Source organism: Gambusia affinis, linkage group LG18 (assembly GCF_019740435.1).
Source record: "Gambusia affinis linkage group LG18, SWU_Gaff_1.0, whole genome shotgun sequence".
NCBI classification, from domain to species: Eukaryota; Metazoa; Chordata; class Actinopteri; order Cyprinodontiformes; family Poeciliidae; genus Gambusia; species Gambusia affinis.
This window is the reverse complement of record NC_057885.1, coordinates 171841-194521: the sequence shown is the minus strand read 5'-3', so window position 1 is coordinate 194521 and position 22681 is coordinate 171841. Positions and strand designations below refer to the sequence as shown.

General features: G+C 37.3%; 1 protein-coding gene across 1 annotated transcript in view; it reads left to right on the top strand.

Moving 5' to 3' along the window:
• Positions 1 to 22681, top strand: part of LOC122820622 — a 68912-nt gene that overhangs the window by 5526 nt on the left and 40705 nt on the right. Inside the window, exon 4 of the mRNA XM_044098197.1 lies at positions 1052 to 1084. Coding sequence (XP_043954132.1) covers positions 1052 to 1084 — 33 coding nt within the window. The remainder of the gene's footprint in view (positions 1 to 1051; positions 1085 to 22681) is intronic.

Sequence of the window (22681 nt, the reverse complement as noted above, 5' to 3'; positions counted from 1 at the left end):
GTTGTGGTGTGGTGTGTTTCTGTGTGTGTGTGTGTGTGTGTGTGTGTGGTGAAATATGGTTCATAGCTGCAAGGAAACATACAGAATTGGACATTTTAAATTTTTGTTTCTAGATTTAAAGAAACAATCTAGAAACCTTTCAACTTGACTGCCGGGTCAAATTGACCCGAACAGTTTCTATGTAAAAAGTAGGCGTGTGTGGTGGAAATGTGTAAAATGAATAAATTTTCAATTTATATGTAGAGTGCATCTATTAAGACAAATAGAAAAAGTTTCATGCAAAAAATAAATAAATAAAACAGCAGCTTTTTGAAAATGCAAAGTATATAAAATTAAATTAATACAGTTTAACTTTGATTTCTGTGCAAATGCCAAGAAAGTCAGATCAATGGTAAAACATGGCAGCTTCCTCTTCTCTTTTGACACACAACCATCCTTGAGCAACAAAACACAATAATATCTCTAAGTGTCATTCTAAATATATACTGACAAAAATCACTAATCAGTTTTTAAAAACAATCACTTTGTTACTAAATATATGTGCCTATGGCAGGATTGTGTTTTTAGTGTTTAATGTGACTTTTGTTTACGGACATCACTAGACAGCATCTCAACATTGAGCTTGTAAATGTAACTTTAATCTTGATGCAGCAGCTAATGTAACACAACTTCTCAAGAAATGTCTTTCCACATTACCGTATTGTTTAGATTATAAGCCGCTACTTTGAACCATGAGGCTCGTAGCCCGGCATGGCTTATGTATGTACGTTTAGTTATTAAAACAATAAATAAAATGTAGGTGCAGCTTATAGTAAGGTGTGCTCTCTAGTCCAGAAAGTACTGTACTACTGTACACTAGGGCGGCGCTAAAGAGCCGCAGGTTGCCGACCCCTGGTCTATATAATATTCTCATTTTAAATGTCATATTTTCATCAGCTGTGAGTGGAAAATAATCAAGATCAAGATTTTTTTTATGTTTGTAGGCAAATGTTTCAAGTCACCTTTTTTAAAAAATAAGATTTTTGTAATGATCAGTTCTTATTCATTGCAGTGTTCTGGTCCCTCTGCTGTGGATATTCTGAAGGTAAGAAAAATGTTCTTTATGTTTCTTACCATGAATCATGGTAACAATAAATATGTCAGTCAAAACATTTATCTGACTTATGTTTTCAGTCCTGTACAAGTTTACACAGAACATGAAGCAGTTCTATATTTGATGAATAAGAATATATTTATCTATTTCCATGATGGATAAATACATTCTATCATGGAGGTAAAATGTATTTATTCTATTTGTAGAATAAATACATTCATATATTCATCTATTATGTCATGATCAGAACATTTTACAGCCTGGCATTTATTTACAACTTATTTACACTTGTGTATTTCTCTCCGGGTTTCCTATTAATTTGGACAAGTTTCAATCAGAGCCTTTATTCACATATTTTACTGCTTTAGCTGCAGAGTGAGTGGTAAGACATCAAATTAAGCTCAGTGATTTAATTGCTGTCACCATCTTAATCATTTTAGTTCATAAAGTTCTCACTGATATCTTTCAGTGAGTCAGATAAACCTGCAGCCAGGTTTATCTGACTCACACTGATACAGAGTTGAAACTGGTTGTTAAAGTCTGAAGAATCTGCAAAGGCTGAAGTGTCAAGTCTGCACTGTACAGTTGAGAGCAGAAGTTTACATACACTGAATAAAAAGACACATACACAGTTTTCCTGACTGTCTCAAGTTAAATCAGATCAAACTTCTCTTGTTTATTGGAATAAAGTTGCTTCTATTTGTTAATGCCAGAAAATGTGGGTTAGGGTTGGTTCATCAGAACCAGCATAACTTTAGACCAACCAATACAAACTCTCCAAAGCCAAATGAATGGAGGATTATTTCAGCTATCAGTGGAGATTACAGCTGCAGAACTAAAGAGACGATAATAAAACAGAATGGAGTGAAGCTCTCAGACTGACAGTGTCAATGAGTTAGAATACAAATCTACACAATATAAACAAGAAAACTGAACCAGAACCAGGTCATGTTCTGATGGTTTGACTGATTTTTCTGCTTTGAATCCAACAGCAGATAAACCCAGAGCCAAACTGACAGCAGACAGAACAATCATACCAGCAGGGGGCAGCATAAGACTGACCTGCTCTGTGGACGAATCTGATGACTGGAAGTTTGACTGGTTCAGAAATAATCAACAATATTCTGAAGATCAGTTCAGATCAAATGATAAACTGTACAGAGTTATCTACGTCTCAGAGGGAGGAGTTTACAGCTGCAGAGGAGGAAGAGGAAATCCAGTTTTTCTTACAGAAAAAAGCAACGTTCAGAAAATTGGTGAGTTCAGTTCTATTCTGACATAAAACAAATAAACAAAAAAAATCTGTTTAAAATCTTTGATCTGTTTATTGGTCCAGTTTTATTACTGTTCATTTTGCTCTGTTCTTGGTTCACCTTAAAACATTACATGTTTTTTTTTCTTGCTTTGTCAGAAACAAAACAAAATGTTTTATTTGCATATCACCAATTAATGAGGGTGCTAATCATAATCCATAAGAATTAAGCATTTTCCATTTTTTGCTCAATATAAGTTTCTGTCTTCTGATTGAATTTTATTCATTTTAGTTTCTGGGCCGACTGTGAACCAACATCCCAGCTGGCCTGTTGTATTCAGAGGAGAGACGGTCACTCTGAGATGTGAGATGCAGGATGATGAAGGAACTCAGTGGACGTATGAATGGAGTCCAGCCAACAGATACTTTCCAACATCCAATGAATACAGAAAATCTCCAACATCCAATGAATACAGGATCGACAGAGTCTCTGATTTTGACAGTGGGAACTACAGGTGTAAGGCTAGAAAAGGTGATCAGACAACAGGCTGGAGCTCTGACTTTACACTGACAGTGAACTGTAAGTCTGACAGAAACATCCTCATTCACACAATCCTAGAACACAAGACAATATTTTTGGATTCAAAACTCCTCACATCTGCATTAGTTCTCATGTTAAATGGTAAATCAGAAATAATTTGTAACAGTTTCAGACTATTTTATCTTAACCTGTCCTTTGCCTTCCTATGCAGTTCTGCTCAGTTCTAATCTCTCTTCAGTTCTCTGTCTGGGCTTTCTCCCATTAACTTGGATTATCTCTGGTAGAATTTCTACCGGGCCAATCAGCGAACAGAAGGAGAGGTTTTGAACGATGATGTTGATTTTCTGTGTTGTTTTAGAAATGTTCTCTGTCTGTAGTTTTAGCAGAGGAAGTAAAGGAAGCTGTTCAGTCGGTGCTAGTCACACTTTCAAATACTGTTTTTTGAAAGACTAGCTCTTAAACTTTTTTATCAGGTAAATTAATTGGGAACAAATTCTAATTTTCAACAATAACTTGTCCAGGAAGCTTTAAACATCAAACAGCATAAGTGACTCAGAAGTTAAAGTTTGATTGATCTGAACAGATTGTTTCCTCAAACAAGCCACTTTCTAAAGATTGTCTTGTTTTCTGCTTGTTTCAACCAGCAAATGAACCCAAAGCCTCACTAACAGCAAGTGATGACATCATACCAGCAGGGGGCAGTGTAACACTGACCTGCTCTGTGGACATCGGTGTTGGCTGGAAGTTTTACTGGTTCAGACAGGAGTCAGAGTTTTCTACAGCTCAGTCCATCAGAATCAGTGAATCAGATGGAGTCTTCATCATCACAGAGGGAGGAGTTTATAGCTGCAGAGGAGGAAGAGGAAATCCAGTTTTCTATACTGGAACCAGCAATAATGTCACTATTCAGAAAACAGGTAAACTTGTCTTTATTGTGAAATGAAACATCTTTAATGTTTCTTTGTTCATCAGTGGTGTTAAAAATATTAGGACTCCAGTTTGATGATCATCATCTGTAACTCCATCTAATGACGCCTGAAAGCAGAAAATTTGTTTCTGTTCATGTTGTGTCAGATATTTAAACCAGATCATGAATTTCTATGTTAATATTGATGTAGGAGGATTTACTGCAGCAACGTGTGTCTGTTTGATGGAAAAACTGTACAAATGTGATTATATAATGTACAGAACAACATTCTGACTGTATGACAGTAATTTATAGGAAGTTCATGTTAAATGTCTAATACTGTTATGTTTTGCTTTATCTTTCTCTACCAGTGATCATTTTATTTTGTAATAATGAGAGCAATGAGACACCTACAGTTGAAGACAGATATTCACTGGATCAAAAGTTATTAAAATTGTTTTCTCAGTGTTTGAAGTTAAAACAACTTTTTCTTATTTTAGGTCAAATAGAACAACCAAAATTATTTATATTTGCCAAATGAGAAAAACAAAATAATGAGCACATTTGAGATTTTCTTTGTAGCTATCTTTGAATTAAGAAATGTATTTACCTTTTTTCAGTATTATGGATAATTGTCTTTTAAACTTTCTGACTTCGGTCAAAACATTTTAGTTTCCTTCCACAAACTTCTGACAGGTTTACTGACACATTTGAGTTAATTGAAGTCACACCTGAAACTCATTGTTTTATTGTTTGACATGATTGGAACGTCAAAAGCTACAAAAAAATCCTTCAAAAAATATTTTTGCTAAGTTTTCTGGCATTTAGCAAATAGAAATAATTTTGTTAATTCTAACTAACTTAAAACCAGAGAAGTTTGTTCTGATTTGATTTCAGATGTTGGTAAATAATGTGAATGTGTCTCTTTATTTGGTGAATGTAAATATCTGCTCTCTGTTACTTATGTGAACAGTTCCCATTACACCAACTGTGATCCAACAACCCAATTGGGCCCAGATCTACAGAGGAGAGAGAGTCACTCTGAGATGTGAGATCCAGGATGATGGAGGATCTCAGTGGACGTATGAATGGAAACCAACCAATAAAAACTCTCCAACATCCAGTGGATTCATGATCACTGTTGATAGCAGTGAAGATTATAGATGCAGAGGAAGAAGAAGAGACAGTTTCACCTTCACAAAGTGGGGAGTCGTCACATTAACAGTGTTCTGTGAGTTCACCATGTATGAATTATGTTTACAGGGATTTTACTAGCAAATATCAATATTTAATGAAATATTTCTATATGTGTGAAAGTATGTTTATATTTACACACATATCAAAAACTGATAATCAACTTTTACTGAAGGTTACAATGAGTAGCTGCATTTCCATGACAAATGTTAACAAATCTTTGTCCATATTCTGCTATGCTAAGTTCATTCACATGACAAGTTATTAAAAATCAGTGACTGGTGTGAACAGTTACATGAAATGTATTCATAATTCAGTCAAGGCGCTCATCATCATCTCAGCCATCAGAGGAAAGTGTTACTGCAACACTAGAAATTTAATTCAAAATATCTTTTTATGACGATCTCTCTCTCTCCAGCGTTTCCCCCTCAGCCTGTCCTCTCTGTGTCTCCATCATGGCCGAATCCTGGAGCCTCAGTGACTCTGAGCTGTGAGGGTTTGGAGCTTCAATCAGCAGGATGGAGGTTCTTCTGGTATAAAACTGTTCCTGATTTGTCCAAGCGAAACTATCGACCATCCTACAACTATGAGCTGCTTCCTGGCAGCACCAATGGTACTGAGCAGAACTCCTTCATCATTAATGGACCGACTCTCACAGCAGGATTTGTGTGCAGAGCAGGAAGAGGAGAACCAAAGTTTTACACTGATTACAGTGAAGTAAAGTTTGTCTGGTCTGCAGGTCAGTTTGTTTCTCTCTCAATGGTCTAACTTTAATCAAATGTTATGTGAAAATTGCAGTTTGTTCTCTTAGGTATATAATTCTGATGTTCAGTTTCTGATATGCACAACTACAGTTCATGAGCTTAAGGCTCTGGATAGATATCTAGATTGATTGCTTGATTGGTAAAATATTGGACAGAATGACAAACTGCACAACTTTGTTTCTTTGCAACAAGAAGGAACCAGTGAAGGTTCTGAGTTCTCGTCTCTCCAGTCTTTCTGTATAAAATTTACCTCTGATTTATGATGTATAGAAATCAGAAATATATCAATAGCTTCCTTATTAATATATTTATGAATAGTTGAATAGATGCCTCTATAAATAGTAAGGGATATTGCAATTATTAAAAGAATTTAAATATTAGGCATTGTTACATGCAGTGGAGGCTGCATGTGGGAGTTCCCCCCCAATTAGGTTGCTGCTGAGCCTCGGCGGGTTAAGCAGGCCCAGCTGGTTTCACTCTGCCTCCTGATCAGCAGAGTATAAAGCTAGCTGGGAAACTGAGGTTCAGGGCCGGAGAAGAACGGTGGCAGGACTGGTGGAAACACCGGTCGGATCTGGCAACCCTGATTGATGGTTAAAAAATTAAAATTAAGAACTGAAAGAGAGGAGGAAGAGGATAAAGAAACAAGATTATCTCGGACTAAAGGAAATCGGCGTCGAGGAAATGTTCAAGATGCAGTTGGGAAAAGCCGTGGATTGGTAAAAGAACTTTGGACAAAGACTACGGCGGGTAGACACAGCTGTGTTGTGAATGGATCAGAGTGGGAAAATAGTGTAGAAAACGAGAGTGACAGGGGCAGTGAAACATCGAGTAGTGAAAGAATGAGTCCAAAAAGAGGAAGTTCTTCAGTGAAGGCAGGTATGGGAAAGAGGGGAAGAGTGGTGAAAAACTGGGATGAGTCTGAAGAAGAAATGGAGGGAGAAATAAGGGAGTTTAAAGTAATTGTTAGAGTTAACGAAGAAAAGGGATTGCAAACGATCAGTCCAGTCAAACTAACCACGATTCTGAAGAATCAAGTGGGGGACATTACAAATGCGAAAGTGCTAAGAGATGGAAACTTAATGATAATTTGTAATACGGAAGAACAAAAAGACAGAGCATGTAGGATGAAAGAAGTAGGAAAATACAAAGTGACAAGCGTGAGTGTGATACAAGAAGGAAGTAAATGGAGGAAGGGAGTGATTTGGGGGATCCCGATTGAGGTTTCAAGTGACGAAATAAAATCAAATCTCAGAGGAGGAAGGGTCAAAGATGTAAGAAGGCTTCAGACCTTTAAAATGGAGAGAAAATGAATAGTGAAAGTGTTCTGATAGAATTTGATGAAGAAAGACTTCCAGAGAGAGTCTATTTAGGATATTTGACCTACAATGTAAGAGAGTATATTCCACGACCAATTAGATGCTTTAAATGTCAAAAATTTGGCCATACAGCACATACGTGTAAAGGAAAAAGAAGATGTGCACGATGTGGGGAGGATCATGAATATGAACAGTGCAATAAGAGCAGGCAGCCAAAATGTTGTAATTGTGGTGGCAGCCACAGTGTGGCATATGGGGGATGTGAGGTGATGAAGAGGGAAGTGCAGGTTCAACAAATTAGAGTACGCAACAAGCTATCCTATGCAGAGGCTGTTAAAGTGGTAAAGCAAAGAACAGATGTTGGGGTGGAAAACAGGATGAATACAGAGGTAAATCAAACAAAAGAAAATAAAGTGTATGTGGATTTAAAAAAGCTAGTGACATTTATTGCAGGGGTAATAAATGCAACTATGGAAATTAAATCAAAAACCGAAAGAATTCAAGTAATTGTGAAAGCAGCAGCAAATCATCTTAATATTAATGAATTAACATGGGAGGAAGTGAGGGATGATCTTAGTGCTCAAGCCAGTCAGGAGGCAGCATGGATAGGATAGTAACACTATGGTCTTGATTCTCCAATGGAATGCAAGAAGTTTAATTGCAAATGGACAGGAATTAAAGCATATTATTAATAAATTAGAAGAAGCTCCAGAGGTTATTTGTATTCAAGAAACATGGTTAAAACCCCAATTAGAATTTAAAATCTTAAATTATTCTGTCATTAGATTTGATCGGATTGAAGGTAATGGTGGGGGATGTGCCATTTTTATTAGGGAGGGGATGTCGTATAGAATGGTTAAGAAAGGGAAAGAAGATGAGTTTGCAATTGTAGAGATTTGGATAAATACAGATTCATTTATTATAATAAATTATTACAATCCATGTAAAAGATTAGAGTTAGATAAATTAAAAGAAATTCAGGGACAAAACAGAAATAAAGTTATTTGGTGTGCAGATTTTAATGCCCATAGCAATTTATGGGGAGGGCAGGGAACTGATACAAATGGAGAGATTGTAGAACAGCTGTTGGAAGATAATCAATTAGTGTGTATGAATGATGGGAGGGGAACAAGAATAGATGTGCATACAGGAAAGTGTTCATCTATAGATTTAACTCTGGTGTCAAGAGATATAGCTGGATTATGTGAGTGGGAAATAGAGGAAGAAACAACAATGGGTAGCGATCATTTTCCAATTTTTTGTAAAATTCTTATTTCTAAAGAGAAAAGGGTGGTAGGAAGACAGGAAAGATGGATATTTAAAAAGGCAAAATGGAATATATTTAAATATATATGTGAGAAATTCATGGATGAAGTCAATTTAAATTCAGATATAGAAAATATAGAGGGAAAGATTAGGGAAGTTATATTGAAAGCAGCAAAAATAACAATCCCTGTAAGTAAAGGTAAGAGCAGAAAGAAAGAGGTCCCTTGGTGGACACAAGAGTGTAGTGAAGCAATAAGGAAAAGAAATCGAGCTTTTAGAATATTGAAAAGAACACATAATTTTAAAAATTTAATTGAATATAAAAAAGATCAAGCAGAAGCAAAGAAAGTTATTAAGCAAAGAAGACAAAATGGAGAGAATTTTGTGATTCAATAGGCAGAACAACTCCTATAGCTAATGTTTGGGGAATGATTAAGAAAATGAGGGGAAATATACAGGAGAGAACATACCCAATTCTGAAAAATGAAGAAGAAACAGCAGTAACAAATGAAGAGAAAGATGAAGTAATGGCAAGAACATTTGCAAAGATCCATAGTTCAGATAATTTAACAGAAGAGGGGAAATTTAGGAGGGAGCAGACAAGAAGGGCAAATGATTTTATTTTAGAAGGTGGAACAACTCCAGGTAATGTCATGGATGTTTCTTTTTCGATGCAAGAAATGAAGAGAGCAATATCTAGAACAGGATTAACAGCACCAGGAAAAGATCAGATATGCTATATTATGTTAAAACACCTAGGGAATCAAGCTGAGGAAAAACTTTTAGGTTTATATAATAAGATCTGGAAAGAAGGAAGATTACCTTCTAATTGGAAGGAAGCAATTATTGTGCCAATTATTAAACCAGGAAAGGATCCAACAAACCCTTCTAGTTATAGACCAATTGCACTTACCTCATGTTTAGGAAAGATTATGGAAAGAATGATAACGGAAAGGATTACATATTACGTTGAAAGTAAAGGACTTTTGTCTTCATGTCAAAGTGGATTCAGAAGAGGAAGAAGTACAATGGATCCAGTTGTGTGTTTGGAGTCAGATATTAGAAAAGCTCAAATTAATAGGGAAGTAGTAGTAGCAGTATTTTTGATATTGAGAAAGCATATGACATGGTATGGAAGGATGGCTGCTTATAAAATTATATAAAATGGGGATTACAGGAAGGGCTTATAATTGGATTAAGGATTTTTTGTTGAATAGAGTTATACAGGTACAGATGGGAGTAACAAGATCTAATAAATTTAAAATTGATAATGGAACCCCACAGGGAAGTATTATCAGTCCTTTATTGTTTTCAATCATGATTAATGATGTTTTCACAGAAGTAGATCAGGATGTCATGCAGTCATTATTTGCTGATGACGGAGCTTTGTGGAGAAAAGGAAAAAATGTAAGAATAGTGTATGAGAAAATACAGAATGCTATTAAATCTGTTGAAAATTGGGGTTATAACTGGGGAGTTAAATTCTCAGTAAGTAAAACAAAGACTGTTGTATTCAGTAGGAAAAAAATTGAAGAAATTGAGTTAAAAATGTATGGAGGGAAAATAGAAAAAGTAAATAAATTTCGTTTTTTAGGAATCATGTTTGATTCCAAGCTTTTATGGGGTGATCATGTAAAGTACATTGAAGGGAAATGTAAAAAAGTTATAAATATAATGAGGTGTTTAACAGGGTTAGATTGGGGTGCAAATAAAATTAATTAAAAAAAAATATATATTGCTTTGATTAGATCAGTGTTGGATTATGGATGTGTAGTCTACAGGCAGGCTGCAAAATCAGTCATTAGTAAGTTAGAAGTAATTCAAAATCAAGCATTGAGATTATGCTGTGGAGCTTTGAAGACATCTCCAACTTTGGCAGTACAGGTTGAAATGGGAGAGATTCCTTTATATTTAAGACATAAGCAAATTATGCTAAATTATTGGGTGAGTTTGCAGGGACATAAGGAGGAGAATAATCCAGCAGTAAGAATCTTGAGACCTTGCTGGGAGAGTGGAAAAGCTAAAATAGATTGTTTTGCATGGGCAGCAGATAAATCCGCTAGAGAAATGGGGATACAGGGAAAGAGATATTGTGCTGTGCCTTATCCAACTACCTTTTTTGGTTGTTTCCATATGTGAATGTTGATTTAGAAGTTTATAACAAAATGCAGGTTAATAAAGATAATAACTGGGTAAGTTTAGTAAATGACAGAATTAAGAATACGTATAAATCCTTCATAATCATATATACAGATGGTTCAAAAGATTTAATTTCAAATAAAACAGGATTTGCTTATGCTATTCCTGAACTAGATATATTTATGAAACAAAGAACATCTGACCATTTAGCTGTTTATACAGTGGAAATGTTAGCGATACTGATGGCCTTACAGTGGGTAGAGCAAAATAAAATAAGAAAAGTTCTTGTATGTTCAGATTCATTATCAGCACTAATGTCTATTTTAAATATTTCATCTGAAAGTCGTATGGAGTTAGTATATGAAATTTATGACGTTATATTTAGAATGACACAAACTCAGGTAGAGATTAGGTTTATGTGGATTCCAGCCCATAAAAATATAGAAGGGAATGAAATGGCAGATCATTTAGCTAAGGTGTCTTTGAAACAAAGTAGAATTATGGAAATAACGTATTGTAAATCTGAAATAAAATCAATTATTAAGACCAAAATTAAATCTGAATGGCAACAATTGTGGGAAGAAGGTACTAAAGGTCGTCATTTATTTTATATACAAAAGAAAGTAGGAAATATGGAAATAATAGGAGAAAATCGAAGAGAGCAAGTAGTAATGACAAGATTGCGCCTTGGACATACTGGATTAAATAAAACTCTACGTTTGATAGGTAAACATCCAACAGGTAGTTGTGAATGTGGTATGGATATGGAAACAGTAGAACATGTAATTATTCATTGCGAAAAATATACAGTAAGTAGAGAGAAGTTAAAACAAGAAATTAGGAAATATGATATAGAAACATTAAAGCTTAATAAGATTTTAATTAAACATAAAATAAATAAAGCAGTTATTGCATTTTTGAAGGTAACAGGATTATATGTAAGAATTTAGATTGGGGGGAGATGCTCTGGTCCACACTCCAGCACAGTAGATGGCGATAATACATCTTAACGTTAGATGTCACCTGCCAATAAAAACCACAAAGAAGAAGAAGAAGAAGGTTCAGGGCCTCTTGGCCAATTGGGCAGCATGTGTGCTGCAGCTTGGTGATACCTGTGTTGGAGGATTCTTCTGCTGGAAACCCTGGTTTTGGTTGTCATTCTCCCTCTTTTTTCCTTTTAGGGTCTCTTTCTTTCACTTTTGAGATGTCTTCCCATCCCCCTTAAACAATAAACCTTTAACCTTACCCTCCTGGTTTTGTCTCCTCATTTTTTCCTGGGTTTATCTATTGTTACAGCTCCCCTCCCAAAACCCCTAGACTGCCCTGGGGATGTAACAATTTGGGGGCACGTCCGGAAAATTTTTTTTTTGAGCTGAACTTGTGAAGTGTTTTTGGGTTTTTTTTGGTTGTTGTTTTGTGATGGGTTCAGTTGTCCCATTTTCCGCGGCTTTGTTTCTTTTATTTTGTTAGGTAAGCTGGTTATTGGTGTGGTAGGGTAGAGAGAGAGTTGCCAGATCCGACGGTCCTATGAGCGGATTGGTCTGTGTGATCTCTCTTCTTTTGTTCATTTTTGGCTGTCCCATCACACTTTATAACCTTTGTTTTTTTTGGAGAGGTTTCTAAGTAGTGTGTTTTGAAAAATTGCATCTTTTGACTTGGCTAGTTTTGTAGATGACCCTTCCATTAGTCAATTGGATCGTTGTAGAAAACAAGATCTTTTTGAGCTAGCCCGGCATTATAGCATTCCATTTTCTAGTGCAATAGTGAAGAAAGAACTTTATGCCACCATACTTAAGAGTTTAACAGGTAGTGGCATTTTAACTGGTCTAGAAGCATCGGAGGATTCTAGCTTGAAAGTTGAGGATTCTGGTGATGACGACCATGTGGTTCTGAAAGAAAAGGTGCCTAGTCGCATTACTAGCTTTACTGATGTGACTCCTAAAGTTAGTAGATTGGAAGAAAAACCTGCGACATTGCCACAATATGAACCTTTTTCAGAAGAATCATCCGCCGGTTCAAGGATGGAGGCTCGGTTGAGGGTTCGTCTTGCTCGCCTTCAGCTGGAAAAAGAGGATCGTGAACGGGAATTTCAGCTTCGTAGAGAACTGGAATTAAAGAAGCTTGAAGCAGAGACAGCTATTAAGATGAGGGAGCTGGAGCTGAAGGTTGGTCCAGTTACTCCCTTTAAGACTCAAGTAGTCGCATCTCCTGCCTTTGATATCACCAAAAGCATTCCCCTGGTACCTGTTTTCTGTGATTCTGAGGTTGATAGTTATTTTGGTGCTTTTGAAAGGATTGCCTTGGCGTTAACCTGGCCCCGAGAGGTGTGGGCAATACTGGTGCAGTGTAAACTAACTGGTAAAGCCCAGGAAGCCTGTGCTTCACTTTCCATGGAGGAAGGCTTATCGTATGAGACACTTAAAACTACGGTATTGCGGGCATATGAGTTGGTGCCAGAGGCTTATAGGCAGCGTTTTCGAACTCTGAGAAAGAACGTGAGTCAAACCCATGTTGATTTTGCACGGGAAAAAGCGTTGTTCTTTGATCGATGGTGTGCAGCATGTAAAATTAAAGATCAAGTTTCCCTCCGAGAATTAATCCTGCTTGAGGAGTTTAAAAACTGTGTAACTGAAAAGGTTGCCATTTACCTGAATGAACAAAAAGCCAGCACCTTACAGCAGGCTGCTGTTTTGGCTGATGAGTTTTCTTTGACACACAAGTCAACTTTCGGGAAGCGTGATCTATCCTTCCATAAGCAACCTTCTCAGGTTGACAGTGTATCAGCTTCTTGGTCTCCTCCATCTTCATCGAGCTTGAAAGCCGAGAGGAAGTGTTTTTTCTGTTCTAAGCCTGGACACCTGATCGCTGACTGTGAATTGTATCAATGTAAACAACAGGGGATTTCATCTAAACAATCAAAAGGAGTGGGGCTAATTCAAACAGCAAATGACCATTCAATGGGAGAGCTATTGGTTAAAACTGATCATGCTGATGAATGTTTTAAACCTTTCATCTTTGATGGTTTTGTGTCTCTTACAGGTGAACCTGAAGATCAGCAACCAGTAAAAGTGCTGAGGGATACCGGTGGTTCACAATCCTTAATCCTGAGCAATGTGTTGCCTTTTGATGAAAGGTCGGCTTGTGATTCAGGTACCATTGTGAGAGGTGTTGGGATGAGTTATTTACCTGCTCCTCTTCATCACGTTCATGTGAAGACCCCATTGGTTTCGGGAGTCTTTCCGGTGGCTGTGCGCCCCTGTTTTCCCATTGATGGTGTGCAGTTTATAATGGGAAATGATATAGCAGGAGGGAAAGTTTACCCAGTACTGAAAGTGGTGAATACTCCCATGTCTAAGTTAGAGCCAGATGTGTTGGGAGAAACATTGCCAGAAGTATTCACAGTTAGTGTGGTGACTAGAGCTCAAGCACGTAAGAATGAGCAAGATATTAACCTTTCTGACACACTGTTCAGCTCAGTTACAGCTGAGGATGAGGGATTGCCAGTTGAAGCAGTGGAAGTTAGTAGGGAAAAGGAGTCCCCTGCTAAAGCATCACTACCTGTTACACGAGAAGCGCTTATTAAAGCACAGACAACTGATCCAACACTAGTAAAATGTGCTGTGAAATCAGATAACGTTACAGAGAGGAAACGACACTCATTCTTTATGGACCGTGGGGTATTAATGCGTAAGTGGGTACAGCATCTTGGTGATACGCCTGAAGAAGATTGGCAAACGCTTCACCAGATAGTTGTGCCAGTTGGTTATCGGGAGCACGTGCTAAAGTTGGCTCATGAACATTTATGGTCTGGACATTTGGGTATCACCAAGACTTATGATCGGGTCTTGAAACACTTCTTTTGGCCAGGATTAAAAACCGATGTGGTTCGGTTTTGTCAAAGCTGTGCCACTTGTCAGGTGGTGGGTAAACCTAATCAACAGATTCCCCCCCCTCCACTACGCCCTGTCCCAGCTATTGGTGAGCCATTTGAACATGTTATTCTTGACTGTGTAGGTCCTTTGCCCAAAACTAAATCAGGAAATCAGTTTTTGCTGACCATCATGTGTCTCTTTACTCGCTTCCCTGAGGCAATCCCTCTCCGCCGGATTACAACTTCAGCAATTGTGAAGGCTTTGACAATTTTTTACCACATTTGGTCTGCCAAAAACGGTGCAGACTGATCAGGGAACAAATTTTCTTTCCAGAGTATTTAAACAAACAATACAAACACTGGGTATTACACATTCTGTCTCCTCAGCCTATCACCCCGAATCTCAGGGTGCACTCGAGAGGTAGCATCAAACTCTTAAATCCATGCTGAGCAGGCACTGCCATGAAACTGGACGAGATTGGGATGATTGTGTTCCCTTCGTACTTTTTGCAATCCGTGATGCCAAGCAAGAGTCCACTGGTTTCAGTCCAGCTGAACTTGTTTTTGGGCATGACCTGCGTGGCCCCTTGAAGGTATTAAAGGAACAATTTGAATGTGGCTCTCCCTCTCAACTCAGCGCTGAGTTTGTGACGAAGTGTAAAGAGAAGATGCATAAAGCAACTTCCCTGGCTAAGGAGGCTCTTGCTACAGCACAGACTAAGATGAAGTTGAGGTTTGACAAGCATGCAGTTCACCGACAGTTCCATCCTGGTGACAAAGTGTTGGTGTTGTTACCCATAGTTGGTTCTAGTATGGCTGCTCGTTTTTCTGGCCCCTACCTGGTTCAGAGCCAAGTGTCAGATTTAAACTACATCATTTCTACACCTGATCGCAGAAGGAAGACTCGATTGTGTCACATTAATATGTTGAAGCCCTATTATGATCGGGGAGCGGATGTGGCAGAAAAGCAAACTCCTCCTATGTCTGTATTGACCTCCTGCTGTGTTCCTTGTGACATGTCAGAAGATGGGTTGGTTTGGTCGCCAGAAGAGCATTCAGGAAGGTTGGGGAACTCTGAGGTTCTGGCTGACATTAAAGCTCATCTGTTGTATCTGGGGCCAGCTCAGCAGGATGACATATGTGCCCTGCTTCAAGGTTTCCCCTCTCTGTTTGGTGACGTTCCATCTAGAACTTGCGTGATTGAACATGATATTGATGTGGGTACTGCAGTGCCAGTGAAGCAACATGCTTATCGCTGCTCCCTAGAGAAACGGGAACAAATTAAAAAAGAAGTTGCTTATTTGCTGGAGAACAGACTGGCAAAGCCCAGCCACAGTCCATGGAGTTCTCCATGTTTGTTAACTGAAAAGGCTGATGGTACTTTACGATTTTGTACTGATTTCCGTAAAGGGAATGCGGTGACAGTGCCTGACTCTTTTCCTCTCCCTCTCATGGAAGACTGTATTGACAGTGTTGGACCTGCTGCGTTTATCACCAAGTTGGATCTGTTAAAGGGTTATTGGCAAGTTCCTTTAACCTTGAGAGCCTCTGATATCTCGGCCTTTGTGACCCCTGACCACTTCCTCCAGTATACTGTCATGGCTTTTGGAATGAGAAATGCTCCTGCCACCTTCCAACGTCTTATGCAGATGGTATTGGGAGATGTTCCCCACTGCAAAGTATACCTTGATGATGTGGTCATCTTCTCCGATGACTGGGATGAGCATGTTTCCATCTTGAAATTTGTGTTTCAAAGATTACATGAAGCATCTTTAACGCTTAACCTTGCAAAATGTGAATTTGGAAAGGCCATGGTTACCTACCTGGGTAAGAAAGTCGGCCTTGGGCAAGTGCGTCCAGTAGAGGCTAAAGTGGATGCGATATTGGCATATCCTGTCCCCTTAACAAGACGTGACTTGAAACGTTTCCTAGGAATGGTGGGTTATTACCGATGTTTCTGCAAAAACTTTTCTATTGTGGTTACTCCCCTTACAGCTTTGTGTAGCCCTGCAGTCCCTTTTGTGTGGACCAGTGAGTGTGATGATGCTTTCCATGCAGCTAAATCTCTTCTCTGCAGTGCGCCAGTCCTGGCAGCTCCTGATGTCACTAAGCCATTCAAGCTGGAAGTGGATGCGTGTGCTAAAGGTGCTGGTGCTGTACTACTTCAAGATGGTGAGGATAGGGTGTGCCATCCTGTAAGTTACTTTTCCGTTAAGTTCAAAACTCACCAGATGAATTATTCCACCATTGAAAAGGAAACTCTTGGGATGCTGTTGGCCTTACAACACTTTGAGGTGTATGTTGGTTCTTCTTCTCCAGTGACTGTGTTTACTGATCATAATCCCATTGTGTTCTTGTCACAGATATACAACCACAACCAAAGGTTGATGCGCTGGTCGTTGATGGTACAGCGATTTAACCTCATAATTAAGCACAAGAAGGGTTCAGAGAATGTGGTGGCAGACGCCTTATCCCGTGTGTATGGTTGAACCTAGTTCATGGAGGTGGTGTGCTATTTGGAATAATTATTATTATTATCTTTTTTTTTTTTTCTTAGGGCTTGTATTTTATGGGAGGGGGTGTTACATGCAGTGGAGGCTGCATATGGGAGTTCCCCCCCAATTAGGTTGCTGCTGAGCTCCGGCGGGTTAAGCAGGCCCAGCTGGTTTCACTCTGCCTCCTGATCAGCAGAGTATAAAGCTAGCTGGGAAACTGAGGTTCAGGGCCTCTTGGCCAATTGGGCAGCATGTGTGCTGCAGCTTGGTGATACCTGTGTTGGAGGATTCTTCTGCTGGAAACCCTGGTTTGGTTGTCATTCTCCCTCTTTTTTCCTTTTAGGGTCTCTTTCTTTCACTTTTGAGATGTCTTCCCATCCCCCTTAAACAATAAACCTTTAACCTTACCCTCCTGGTTTTGTCTCCTCATTTTTTCCTGGGTTTATCTATTGTTACAGCTCCCCTCCCAAAACCCCTAGACTGCCCTGGGGATGTAACAGGCATGCATTCATTTCATTTAGTTGTTTAAATGTTCTAGTTTTTTTTTTTTTATAACAGAAGAAAATCATGTGAAGTAAAACATTGTATACATAATTTTATGTTGAGGTAAAATCTTTAAAAATGTATTTTGTTTTTCAGATTCAGCAGCAGCTTCTCTCTCAGTGAATCCTGACAGAGTTCAACACTTCTGGTCTGAATCTGTCACACTGACTTGTAAAGGAAACTCTGCTGAGTGGAGAGTGATGAAGTTTACAGAAAGAGATGGACTGTCACCCTGCTCCATCTGGGGGACAATGACTGGATTTACATGCACCATCAACATGAACTGGTTTCCTAGTGGAGTGTTCTGGTGTGAGTCTGGATCAGGAGAGTTCAGCAATGCAGTGAACATCACTGTACATAGTAAGTTATGATTTCTAGCTGCAAGCCTTCACAATATATAGATCTCATGTTACACAATGTAGTCATTCCAGTTTCAATTGATCAATATACAAGCCACGTAACCACACTGGAGGGTCAGTTAAACATCTTCTTGTTCAAATATGTGAGTTTCCAAAAATCAGGTTTACTAATGGAACAATTTTGGATAACTAGAACATTGTCAAACCAGAATATCCAGCAGGTGCACCAATTTCTTAAAACTCTGAGCTGGTGATTTTCCATAGAGAAACTTCTTAAGACTCAGGACTTATTCCATCACACTATATCTATCTAAACTATCTGTTCTTTTCTGTTAAATACTGGCCCTTGTTGTGGTATGTATGGTGAGGTATTGTCACTATCAGCCTGCTGCAGTTGCTGCAGGGAGACGTCAACAGGAAACTTTATCTAACTGGTTCTGCAGAGACTCTCTAGTCTTCATACTCTAACAGGTTGAACAAAACTAATGTGGTTAAATAAGTAAAAGAATTAAATAAAATTGTTAAGAGACATAATAAACAATTTTTACTCCACAGTTCTTACACTCTTTGTATATGAAAAAAATCTAACTTTTTACTCTCTCTTCATCCCAGTACATTGTTGACTGAAACCAATTTATTATTATTGACATTAATTTGTTTACTTTTAGGAATCCATAATAATGACTGTCAAAACTTGAAAATGAAAATATTATTTTCATTTTCAAAAGTCTTGTATAGTTACAGCTTTTCTCTACTTTATATGTGCAGAAAGTGACACAATTCACATTTGGGTATTCTTTAATCTGACTAGAAATTGAGTGTTAAATCTTGGCAAAAGAAAAAACTGCCTTATACTTAATTATTATTTAACTGATGTTCCTCTGTCACCTCCTTTTCTAAAAATCACTTCTGAAATGTGATATTATATATTTTACAGCTGATTATAATGATGGTATTATCCTGGTGAGCCCTGTTCATCCTGTGACTGAAGGAGATCCTGTTACTCTGAGCTGCAGAGATAAAAAACAAAATCTTCTCTCCAATGTGTTTTTCTATCACAATGATAAACTCATCAATAATGACGGCAGAGAGGAGCTGAAGATCTCTGCAGTGTCAAAGTCAGATGAAGGTTTCTACAAATGTCAACATTCAGGAAAAGAGTCACCAAGCAGCTGGATGTCTGTTAGAGGTGAGGAGGATTAAAATATTTGATGTAATCTCCATTTGTCTATTTGGACGTGATGTAACATCTGGTAATAAATACTTTTGTTTTCCTCTCACTGTTTGTTATTTCCAGTAACTCTGTCCAGTCCCGTCTCCTCGTCTCATTTACTGCTGATCATTGGACCCATTAGTGGAATCATTCTGATTATTTTCCTGCTCTTGTTGTGGCGCTACAGACGGTCCAAAGGTTCGATCCCACTCCGTCTTTGTTCATTTACACTCTTTAATCAACGGCACACATTTGCTCTGCTTCATGTTAAAAGTGATTTGAACCACAGAATAAGTAACAATAAATGTTTTTTTTTCCCACAGATTTATGCTCTTTCAGGTCAGTACATAACTTTCCCTTCTTCTGTAACTAACATGAATCTCTGTCGTTGTTTGCTGTAACTTTTCTGTATTTTTATTTTAGATCAGACAAAAACAATCAGAGGTCGACCACCAATCACAGAGCAGAGATTGAGATCAGTGACAATAACGCTCCTTCTGAAGGTCAGAATTTTATCAGATTCTTCTCATAATGCATTTACTTTTTCTTATTTTTTTAAATCAACTTACATATTTATTCAGTATGCTTTATATTTTCATGTTTATGTGTACAATTAAAATAAACTAATATAAAACTGCTCTATAATGACACATTGAACTTACAGTAAAATATGAAATTCAGTTTAAATATATCAAAAATGATTTCAGATAAAGACGCAGGATATTTTTGTCTTGAATAATTTCTCTTTCTAACTGTGTGACGTTAATGCTAATGGCATATTAGACTACTGTTCAAAGTAAATAAGTGAAAATACCATAAAGTACAACCAATTACATCTGAAAAATGTTCACATCTTTTCACAATGTCAGGATTTTATATCACAGCCTTAATCTGTGTAGCATTAAATTAATCTCTTTCCTCCACACAAATGCCCAACGTTGATAATGTGGAAAATATTAGATTTGTGCAAATTTATTAAAAATAGAAAACTAAGAAATCACATTTATATAAGTATTTGTTGTTATTATATAACTATTAATCCATTATTGTTTTTTTTTCTTAATATAGGTGATGCTCTCTATGCATCAGTCAAGCCTTCTGAAGCCGCCGCAGCTGGTGAAGTATTTCTATTTAAAGCAGATGCACACACAACTGGAGCACTTTAAAAAAAAAAAAAAACTGAACTAAAACTATGAAATGTTTTTTTTCTGCAGCTGAACCCAAAGAAATAACGTACACCATGATTAAGTTCAAAAAGCTCAGAAAAAAGAGTGAGTGCAAAAAACACAAACCTTCTGCAACACGAGATGATAACTGAAGGATTTCTGACTCCATGTCTTTGTTTTGTCGATCTCAACAGGAAAACCCCGTAAACCTGAGGAACGCGTTGTTTACGCTGAAGTGAAACCAAGAGCTGCAGGTGAAGTCGGACTTGGTATTAAAATGTGTCTTCATGTCATTACCCTGCAGGTTCAGATCGTCTGACTTCATTCTACAGCTTTTTCATTCTAAAAAGAGAAAGAATCAAAAATAATTTCACAACTGTTTTATTTTTATTTTTATCTAACACATCTGGTATAATTGACCAGAATCATAAATTAATCTGTAATTACATACAAACTATAGAACAATAGCAACAAAAATGCTGTTTGACTAATTTTGATTCTGATTAATCTAAAATAATGTGAAGCACTTCTAATATTTCTTAAAGATCTTAATGGCTTCTGTCTAATCACAGAGTTATGATAAAAAATAAAGGCATCAGTCAGGAGAAGGGTAAATAAAAACCTCAGTATAAAGCATAGCTACTGAATAACTTCAGAGTGACTGTAAAAATGCAAACAACAACCCTAAAAAAAACTTAATGGATATTTAGTTTGTTCTGGTTGTATTCTACATGTGACAGCAGTGTGTTGAGTTCTGGATTAAATACTTAAACACTTTAACTTTATTCGAGCTTCTAATTTTCTTTTTTCTTTTCCAGTTCAATATGTAGGAAATGATTCTTTAAATGTTTTGAAATTATTTATTATGATCTCATCATCATCATAAAAAATGTACATATCTATCTGTAACATTGGCTGCAAACTCTCACTAGACATCAGCAAAAACAGAGGGACTGAAGACTTTTACAGATTGTGTGTTTTATGAAAACATTTGTTGCATGTTAATTTTCTCAGTAGCTTTTTGACTCAGTTTGCAGTGTAACGATTGTTTTACAACATATTGATCCTCCCCATGTAGCCACGCAGCTGCAAATTGTGTCAGGAAAAATTTCCCTTTCCCTTTGTGAAGTTTTATCTTCCTCTCGATGACACAGTGGTGGATATTTCTTTTGTCAAATGCAGTCTGTCATTAAAACAAAATAAATGTGGGGCGTGCTGTGGTGGCACAAGGAGTCAGCACGCCCCACGCTAGGAGGGCTTAGTCCTCGACGAGGACGTTGCGGGTTCGACTCCTGGTCCCGACGACCTTTGCCGCATGTCTTCCCCCATCTCCTCACCCGCTTTCCTGTCTGCCTACCGTCACAAAACTACGAGCTGCTAGCACCGCAAAAACTCTTCGGAGAAAAAAGCGAAAAAAAAAAAAACAACAACAAAAATAAACATATTGTCTCTCTTGAATTTGGTTTCAGCTTTTCAGAATCTGAAATAAATTTACTGTCTTTTTTTTTCTTCTTTTATTTTTGGTAAACAATGTTGCGTAAAACATAGCTGTAAAACATTCCTGTGTTTGATTAAATGAGTTTCCTGTTTCAGAACTCGCTCCAACGTACGCTGTGGTCAACAAGAGCAAAGCCAAGAAGAACAGGAAAGGTAACAGGATTTGCACTCAGTTTCTCATATGCAACATATTTAATCAAATCATTTCAGATTGTAAATTAGTGAGACATTTTCACCATAATTCCCAGATCTAGTCATTTTGGATGTATGACTTTGCAAATTTTCCTCTATATAAAATACTTTATAACTAATGGTGTAAGCTTTGTATATGAACAGTGTTGGGATCAGTTTGACTCTAGGAATTAAATTCCTGCTTGTTGAATTTGTTATTATTAATGCTAATTGTCTTCATTCACAGAAAAACCTGCAGCAACAAATGAACCAGTTTATTCTGAAATCAAATCAGGAGCAACTCTGAACGATGAATCTGCCTTGTAGCATCTATCTATCTATCTATCTATCTATCTATCTATCTATCTATCTATCTATCTATCTATCTATCTATCTATCTATACATCTATACATCTATACATCTATACATCTATACATCTATACATCTATACATCTATACATCTATCTATACATCCATCCATCCATCCATCCATCCATCCATCCATCCTTAGAATTCATGTACATGCTTCATGTTGGAGCAACGTTGTCTTTAAGTACAAGTTTTATCTTTCAATGTCTTCAATATCTATTTTGCTACTTTTAAATATAATTAATATTTGTCTCTGATCCAAAATGCTGTGAAAGTGTAAAATATATGATCATTTATTTTCTCTGTTACACAATTAAAACATATCTAGCTGTATTAAGTAAAATTGATACTGTAAGGGTGTCAGTATTAAAGTCTGTCTTTATAAAATTGTATTATATTGCAGTCTAAGCACTGTGGACTTTTTTTATTTTTCTTTGCGCTCTTGATGTAATGTTTGTTGTTTCCTATTTCTGCAATGCTGAAGACAAAAGATGGGAATAATTGGCTGAAGTTAAAAGATG